This window comes from Staurois parvus, unplaced genomic scaffold (genome assembly GCF_062004578.1).
Source record: "Staurois parvus isolate SC_StPar_1 unplaced genomic scaffold, SC_StPar_1.0 ptg001140l, whole genome shotgun sequence".
NCBI lineage: Eukaryota > Metazoa > Chordata > Amphibia > Anura > Ranidae > Staurois > Staurois parvus.
The window spans coordinates 143,491-153,093 of record NW_028318936.1 but is presented as its reverse complement, the minus strand read 5'-3'; the positions used below and the strand labels follow the sequence as shown (position 1 = coordinate 153,093).

At 39.2% G+C, this 9,603-nt stretch overlaps 1 protein-coding gene across 1 annotated transcript; it reads left to right on the top strand.

Annotated features, from left to right (window-relative positions):
- The first annotated feature begins 676 nt into the window (after nt 1-676).
- LOC149439258 (brevinin-2MT1-like) lies at nt 677-4,896 on the top strand. The gene is made up of 3 exons (XM_089659243.1): nt 677-762; nt 1,678-1,760; nt 4,652-4,896. The coding sequence occupies exons 2-3, from the start codon at nt 1,687-1,689 to the stop codon at nt 4,803-4,805; spliced, it is 228 nt and encodes a 75-aa protein (XP_089515369.1). The 5' UTR covers nt 677-762; nt 1,678-1,686; the 3' UTR covers nt 4,806-4,896.
- The last annotated feature ends 4,707 nt before the right edge of the window (nt 4,897-9,603 follow it).

The following is a 9,603-nucleotide window of genomic DNA, read 5'->3' as shown; positions in this document are numbered from 1 at the left end:
AAACAACAATTGGCCAGAACCATTAATAAACAACAATTGGCCGGAACTATTAATAAACAACAATTGTCCAGAACCAATATTAAACAACAATTGGCCGGAACCATTAATAAACAACAATTGGGCAGAACTATTAATAAACAACAATTGGCCAAAGTAAAAATAATAAATGGCCACTAAAATTGGCCAGAACCATTAATAAACAACAACTGGTAAAAGTAAAAATCAACAATTGGCCACAGCAACAGTCCTATGGACCCCATACCACAAAAAAAGTGTGGGATCCCCTTCAAAACATGGAGACATTTCGCTCTAAAAACATCAACACCAGGATCCTGCTGGATCTCCAAATACTCTCCCCCTCAATTGTCCCCAATGTCGTCCGCAGAGTTAAGAATAGAAGAAAGAGACTCTCATGGAGTAATAAAACCAATTTCCAATTTAATAGAAAAAAAAAGTAAAAAAAACACTTGAACTCTCACAATTTAACATGTCTAAATAGCAGATCAGGAGATATTTGGAATGCTTCTTGGGTGCTGATGTTTGTCCCACCTGGAGGCTACGAGGTAAATATTTTCAGAAATTCATGTGTTATCAGTTATGCTTTCCTGAGAACGATGTGACTTCTAAATTAATTTTTAATTAAACCTTCTGTGTACTCAACTTGTTTCTTCTATTATATAAGCCAACCCTGTTCTTCGTAGAGTAGACCTTCCACTGAAGTCTTCCATCTGTCTACATTCTCAGCACCAGCTGACCTCCCTGGTAAGTATACGCTGGAATATCTTTATTATATTATTAATTGTATTATATTTTATTTTAAGAAAATAATCCTCGGTCTTCAGCTTTCCGGTAAAGTATAAATTACTCCTCTAATTTATTTTTATTACAAATGCTGGAAAAGTTCCTCCTATCATCTTTCTCATAACCTAGAATTAAACCATATATTATGAGACATTGTGATGAGGATCACGTAACGTTTTAGTTTTTGTATTCTGTATGGGAATCTTTTTTACAATTTTGATGGAAATTCTCACATGGAAGAAAAATATATTTTAAATATATTTTAAAAACTACATTCTTAATATATTCTTCCCAAACATATTGACATATATTTCAAGTACTACAATTTTGGCCATATTTCCAATATATTTGTGAATATATTATTAAAAATATATTTCATAGTGAAATTTGGAATGCATTTACAAATATATTTAAAAATCTATGTTTAAATGCATTTTTTTAGATGTTCAATATTCACAAATATATTGAAATATATTGAATATGGCCAAAATTGTAGTATCTGAAATATATGTCAATATGTTTGGGAAGAATATATTAAGAATGTATTTTTAAAATATATTTAAAATATATTTTTCTTCCATGTGGGTGGTTATAATGGGAAGAAGAAGGCCTCATTGTTGGCATCAATGGAAATAATAGAACCATCACTGTTGTCAATTGATGTAATAGCGCCCCAAGGGCCAGGCAAAGGCAAGCAAAGGGCCACATCTGGCCCCCAGGCCACAGTTTGGAGACCACTGGTTTAGAGCTCGGACCTTTTATTGTGTTGGAACAACCATTTTATGTATGGCTAACATTACGGGATCTCGTATTATTTTTGAGTCATATTTTCCATTTTGTCTTCTTTTTCTTTCCATGGATCCAAATGGACCACAGAGCCCAAAGATGTTCACCTTGAAGAAATCCCTGTTGCTCTTTTTCTTTCTTGGGACCATCACCTTATCTCTCTGTGAGGAAGAGTAAGTATGTAGAAGACTTTTTTAAATACAAGTATAGACTTAATTCTGGTAAACCAGCTAAACATATCGGTGAAATGCATATTCCCATATGGAAGAGAAATATATTTTCAATAGATTTAGAAAAAAAGTATACATGCAACATATATTTACAATATATTAGCCTACATGAATATATTTTAACATGTATTCCAAAAATGTCAATTAAAATATATTTTCCAAAGGCATATATTTAAAAATATATTTTTCAAAATATATTTTCCAGATATTTTTGAACATCTAAAAAAATGCATTTAAAATAGATTTTTAAATATACTTTTAAATGCATTCCAAATTACACTTTGATATATATTGTAGCATGTGTTCTGAAAATATTTTTAATAATATATTCACAAATATATTGAAATATATTTTTTAACTATATTAACTATATTGACTATGGCCAAAATTGTAGTATTTGAAACGTCAATATATTTGGGAAGAATATAGTAAGAATTGTATTTTTAAAAATATATTTAAAATATATTTTTCTTCCATGTGGGAAGTATAGACTTAATTCTGGTCAAACAGCTAAACATATCGGTGAACTGCATATACCCACATGGAAAAAAAATATATTTTAAGTATATTTAAAAATCTATGTTTAAATGCATTTTATGTAGATGTTCAAAAATATCTAGAAAATATATTTTTAAATATATGCCTTTGGAAAATATATTTTAATTTACATTTTTGGAATACTTGTTAAAATATATTCGTGTAGGACAATATATTGTAAATATATGTCGTTTGTATAATTTTTTGTTTCTGAATATATTGAAGATATATTTTTCATGTGGGTATGAGCGTTGTTTTAGCTACCAAATAATTTTACGTCTGTTTATTGAGTCCTGGAATTTGCACAGCTCTGTCACACAGTACAGGGGAACAGTGTTGGATAAAAAATGACCCGTGACACCTTCCCAGCATGTGGTTGGACTACTGACCTGCCGGTCTTGGCTTAGCCAGCTCAGTACCTGTCTTTGTGCTGGGATCGCGCCACACGCACAAAGACCGCGGTGTCACTGAGAGCCCCGGGTCCCGTTCTAACAATCGGGACCCGGAACTCCCGATTCCGGGTCACATGATCGCTGTGATAGCCTCTGATTGGCTATCACAGCAATCAGTCACTGTGAAACCCACCCATTGTTTTTTTTTTATTTTTTTTTTTCTCTCTGAATGGAGAAGAGAGATACATTATATCTCTCTCTCTCCTTGCAGAGAGAAAAAAAACAAAAAACAAAAAGCTGTGTGTAAATAAATAAATAAAAATATAAAAAAAAGAACGAAAAATACCTAGATTGAGGTTTGATCTACTTCAGTGCCAGGGTTAGTGTTTGGGTCAGGGTCCGGGTCAAAGATTTATTTTTTTTTAAATTGGTATCAGTGTCAGTTGGTGCCAGTTTCTGTGTATTTTAGGTAGGACAAAAAAAAAAAAGAAGCACAATGCGCCCTATTGTTTCTGGGCTCTATTACAGGTACAAACAACAAGTAACATACACATATATAGTATCGCTGCGATTGTCAGGAGATGGAGAATTTATTTTGGTTTGTGCTTTGGTGGTAAGTTATGGTAGTAACAAAAAACATGCAGCTAAATTAAAAAAAAAAACTTTTTTTTTTTTTTACTATTTTGGGCCGGTTTTCCTTTGATAATAAGAAAAAAATCAGGAGATATCCATTACCATTTACCATTAAACGAAAGCCCAATTTGTCCTGAAAACAAATGCGGTAGAATCCACCTGGATGTACAAAGTAGTTGTGATGGGATGTACGGTTTAACTAACGCATGTCAAAGTTGTCAGATTTTCCTTGGGCATTAAGATTTATTTTACCCTTAGGAGTAAGGGGGCTAATTGAACAAGCTGAAGTTAGCAGCTGATTGGCTTCACCAGAGTTTTCACTCTCCGGTTTTAGTAAATCTCCTCCACTGTGTCCAAAAAATACACTTTTTTTTCCCCAGTGAAATACAGTTTTTTTTAAATATAATCAATGTTGTTTTATGTTATTATTATTATAATGTAAAAAAAATCAACATTTTTGTTCCCAATGAAATACAATGTTTTTATATTATAATCAATGTTGTTTTATGTTATTATTATTATTATAATAATACAGGATTTATATAGCGCCAACAGTTCACTCAGCGCTTTACGACATAAAGGAAGACAATGCAGCAATGATACAGTTCAATGCAAAGAGGTTAAGAGGGCCCTGGCCCTGGGAGCTTACAATCTAAGATTTTGCACTCCCCAGTTTTAGTAAATCTCCTCCACTGTGTCCAAAAAAATTCAAAATTTTTGTTCCCAGTGAAATACAGTTTTATATGTTGTAATCAATGTATTTTTATGTTATTATTATTATTATTATCATTATTATTATTATTTTTATAATGTCCAAAAAAATACTCATGTTTGTTCCCAGTGAAATAAGTTTTTTTATGTTGTAATCAATGTTGTTTTATATTATTATTATTTTTTAAAAAATACACATTTTTGTTTCCAGTGAAATAGTTTTTTTTATGTTATAATCAATGTAGTTTTATGTTGTTATTGTTATTATTATTATTTTTATAATGTCCAAAAAAAATACGCATTTTTGTTCCCAGTGAAATACAGTTTTTTTATGTCATAATCAATGTTGTTTTATGGTATTATTATTTCCAAAAAAATACACATTTTTGTTCCCAGTGAAATATGTTTTTGATGTTATAATCCACGTTGTTTTATGTTATTATTATTATTATTATTTTTATAATGTCCAAAAAAAAAACCATTTTTGTTCCCAGGGAAATACAGTTTTTTTATGTTGTAATCAATGTTGTTTTATGTAACGATAACTGTGTCTTCTTCCAGGAGAGGTGCCGATGAAGAGGAAGAGGACGTTGTAGATGAAGAAGTAAAAAGAGGTGTTTTGGACGCAATCAAGAAATTCGGCATAAGTGCTCTCAAGGGTGCGGCCACGGGCTTGCTGAGTTCAGTGTCTTGCAAAGTTTCTGGAACCTGTTAAGCCATGAACTGGAAGCCATTTGATGTGAAATATCATTTAGCTAAATGCTAAATGTCTGATTAAAAAATAATAAAATATTGCATGCACTGTGTTTTCTTCTTTATTACTTTTTTTTATGATTAGCCTATTTTATTTGGGGGGAAATAATGGTCCTTGCTGCACTTTCTAGGGCTGTGTTTCTCAATCTTTTTTCAGTCAAGCCACCCTCTAAAATTACCAACAGTCCCAAGGCACTCTTTAAAATTATGGACAGTCCCCAGGCACCCTTTAAAATGATGGACAGTCCCGAGTCACCCTCTAAAATTATGGGTGGTCCTGAGACACCCTTTAAAATGATGGACTGTCCCGAGGCGCCCTTTAAAATTCTGGACAGTCCCAAGTCACCCTCTAAAATTATGGACGGTCCCGAGTCACCCTTTAAAATGATGGACTGTCCTGAGGCACCCTTTAAAATGATGGACGGTCCCGAGAAACCCTTTAAAATGATGGACAGTCCCGAGACACCCTTTAAAATGATGGACAGTTCCGAGCAGCCTCTAAAATTATGGACTGTCGCAAGGCACCCGTTAAAATTATGGACAGTCCCGAGGCACCCTTTAAAATGATGGACAGTCCCGAGGCACCCTTTAAAATGATGGGCGGTCCCGAGGCACCCTTTAAAATGATGGACAGTTCCGAGCAGACTCTAAAATTATGGACTGTCGCAAGGCACCCGTTAAAATTATGGACAGTCCTGAGGCACCCTTTAAAATGATGGACAGTCCCGAGGCACCCTTTAAAATGATGGGCGGTCCCGAGGCACCCTTTAAAATGATGGGTGGTCCCGAGGCACGCTTTAAAATGATGGACGGTCCAGAGACACCTTTTAAAATGATGGACAGTCCCAAGGCAACCTTTTAAAATTATGGACAGTCCGAAGGCACCCTTTAAAATGATGGACGGTCCCGAAACACCCTTTAAAATGATGGACTGTCCCGAGGCACCCTTTAAAATTATGGACAGTCCCAAGGCACCCTTTAAAATTATGGACGGTCCAGAGACACCTTTTAAAATGATGGACAATCCCAAGGCACCCTTTCAAAATTATGGAGTCCCAAGGCACCCTTTAAAATGATGGACAGTCCCGAGAAACCCTTTAAAATGATGGACAGTTCAAAACCACCCTTTAAAATGATGGATGGCCCTGAGACACCCTTTAAAATGATGGACAGTTCCGAGCACCCTCTAAAATTATGGACAGTCGCAAGGCACCATTTAAAATTATGGACAGTCCCAAGGCACCCTTTAAAAATTATGGACAGTCCCAAGGCACCCTTTAAAATGATGGACGGTCCAGAGACACCTTTTAAAATGATGGACAGTCCGAAGGCACCCTTTAAAATGATGGACGGTCCCGAAACACCCTTTAAAACGAAGGACTGTCCCGAGGCACCCTTTAAAATTATGGACAGTCCCAAGGCACCCTTTAAAATTATGGACAGTCCCGAATCACCCTCTAAAATTATGGACGGTTCTGAGGCATCCTTTAAAATGATGAACAGTCCCGAGAAACCCTTTAAAATGATGGATAGTCCATAGCCACCCTTTAAAATGATGGACAGTCCATAGCCACCCTTTAAAATGATGGACGGTCCAGAGACAACTTTTAAAATGATGGACAATCCCAAGGCACCCTTTCAAAATTATGGAGTCCCAAGGCACCCTTTAAAATGATGGACTGTTCTGAGACACCCTTTAAAATGATGAACGGTCCCAAGACACCCTTTAAAATGATGGACAGTCCCGAGAAACCCTTTAAAATGATGGACAGTCCAAAGCCACCCTTTAAAATGATGGATGGCCCTGAGACACCCTTTAAAATGATGGACAGTTCCGAGCACCCTCTAAAATTATGGACAGTCGCAAGGCACCATTTAAAATTATGGACAGTCCCGAGGCACCCTTTAAAATTATGGACAGTCCCGAGGCACCCTTTAAAATGATGGGCGGTCCCGAGGCACCCTTTAAAATGATGGACGGTCCAGAGACACCTTTTAAAATGATGGACAGTCCCAAGGCACCCTTTAAAAATTATGGACAGTCCCAAGGCACCCTTTAAAATGATGGACGGTCCAGAGACACCTTTTAAAATGATGGACAGTCCCAAGGCACCCTTTAAAAATTATGGACAGTCCCGGGGGCGTGTCCAAGATGGCGTCGGGAGCGGACGTCTTTCCCGGAGCTCCGGCATCCTGAACCCCTATCCGCCGCCATCCTGAGTATAGTGGCCATAAGCTCAGGATCCCCTGCTGCCTAGACCTTTGGTAAAGCTCGAGGAGGGGTGCCGGGCTACTCTGCTCTTCCCCGAGCACGCGGGGCGCGGGGTGATTTGCGGCCTACCGCGGCGTCTTAAGCCGCGGTGTTTCCTGAATCCGCGGCTGGGGAGGATCGCCGCCGCCGCTGAATCACCGCGCTTCCGCTCTGCCTACCTGACACAAGAGACAGCTCAGCTGCTGGGACGGGCTGAAGGGGTCCCCCTGAGTCTCTTGGCTGCCCCAGCGGGAATCCTATATCCCCACAGCAACCTGATGAATCTCTGGGGGTTAGCATGGTGGCAGGAGTAATGCCTGATGGGGGAAGATGCTCCTTATGTTGACCCCCTCCTTGTGCTGAGCAATCAGTGGTGACAGGGGTATTGGGCAGCCAATACATAATCTGCATTTCCAGCCTTGCTACTAAAATTATATACGTTCCACTGGCTACAGCACTATGAAAGATCTTCTGTGAACACCCCCCCCCGGTGGGGGACACGTACACGTGCCAGGAGGAAAATATCAATGTGACCTCTCTGAGCCGTGCCACCGAAATATTTCTCTCGGCCAATGATCTTCTACACCTGAGCGTATCACTTTAACAGTCTGGTGGTATTTTGGAATCCTGCGGACCACTTTTAACAATGCACTGTACCCCCCGCACTAAGCCTAAACATCGGGCCCAGCAGCACTCCCCTCCGCTGGGACAGGCCGCTAAGTTGATACCTAGCCCGCCCGAGCCTGATGATAATACCCAGCTTCCAGGTGACCATGAGTCTGATGGCGATAGTCAGCGGCAATTTCCATCGGGGATGGCTGATTCCCTCGAGCACAATCCTGAAGCCTTGCTACACAAATTTCGTGCTATAGTGCGGGAAGAGATTACGACTGCCTCACGTAAACTATCTTCTGATCTGGCGAGAGGCCTAAAGGAGTTAGGCCTTCGCGCCCACCAATTGGAGCAACGTATGGATCTGGCGACTACGGTCTTGGAGGGTCATGAACAGGAAGTGGAGGATCTGCATGCCGAGTTGGATACTTTAAAAGATAAGCTAGAGGATGCTGAGAATAGAGCACGCAGGGATAATCTCCGCATTCGCGGAATCCCCGAGGCGATCACCGATCTACTAGGTACTGCTACTGCTCTCTTTCAGGAGTTGGCCCCTGGGATTCCCATGGAGCGTCTGGAGTTTGACCGTATACATAGAGCTCTAGCACCCAAGCCTACAGAGGGTCCTCCCAGAGACATTATTATTAAATTCCACTTTTACCGCACCAAAGAACGTTTATTACAGGCAGCTCGGAATCGTTCGGCTCTGGAATTTCAGGGTCACTCTGTGCATCTGTTTGCGGACTTGTCCCCAGTTACGATTGTTAAACGTCGCACTCTGAGACCCTATCTTCAAATTCTTCAATCTGCAGACATCAAATACAGATGGGGCTTTCCTTTCAAGCTCACTTTCTCCTACCAAGGCCAGCAACGCCAGGCCTCTTTGCCAGCGGATCTTCGACGACACTTTCGGGAGCTTAACCTGGAACTGCCACAATCTCAGAGTGAGGAGTCTTCGATTCCTACGCGTCTTCGAGGTTCCCAGTCTTCACGTAAATCGCCTCCTAGTCAAAGTGGTCCCCAGGCTCTTCGAACCCTACAAGCCCAGCGTTTCCAGGAAGTATCTGCGACTTGAAGTTTAGTGGCAGGCCGCCAGTTTATAGCTTTGTCATATGTAGATTTTTGCTGCCACTTTCTAGATTTGAATCTAGATTTGCACAGAGATTTCCTACCTTTGGGCGTTGTGTCTCCTCCAATCCAGTGTGGATGTTAGTTTTTTTTTGTCTTTTTCTGCACTGAGTGGTTGAGATACCCTTAACCCAGTGAATTTCGTATTGCTTATTCATAGGTGTATTAGCCTAAGTTGATTGTATAATGTTTTTTATATCATATATTATTGCCGAGTTGTTTCGGTGGACGATCGTGTCCCCCTCCGAGCTGGCTAGCGGTCTGGTTTTTCTTTTGTCCCGCCCGCTACCTAGCCTCTGTGTGGGTAGTTTACCCACAGTTGACTATTATAATGTTTAATCTGATCTCAATGCTTCAAACTTATCTTGCCTGTATATCAGATGTCTTTTGGTCTTCTTTCTTTTTCGTTTCTTTCTTTTTGTCTTTTGTTATGTGTGCTTTGTATTTTTGTAATTTTATTTTCAGGGATTCCGGGGCTCACGGTGAATTTGATCTTCCTTTCTTTAGATTACCATGTCGCTGAACTGGTTATGCAGAATGAAATGAAAACGAGAAGCGCACCAACCTTGCGCATTACCTCAGTAACCAAAATTTATTAATTGTAAAAAATATACTCACAAACAGCGAATAAAATCAGGCATGTAAGTCCTCACAGGGACTTGAAGATAACATGAGTCCCATCAGGGGAGTGGGTGTTCAGTACAGCTGACGCGTAGACTTAAATTGTTAGTCAATGGATGTCCTAATGGATAGGTGTCCATAGTGACAC

What these genes read in the sequence shown, in the direction of transcription:
- LOC149439258 (XM_089659243.1), top strand. Translation starts at nt 1,687, where the DNA reads ATGTTCACCTTGAAGAAATCCCTGTTGCTCTTTTTCTTTCTTGGGACC. An exon ending in TTATCTCTCTGTGAGGAAGA is followed by an intron (nt 1,761 to 4,651) that starts GTAAGTATGTAG and finishes GTCTTCTTCCAG; the next exon opens with GAGAGGTGCCGATGAAGAGG.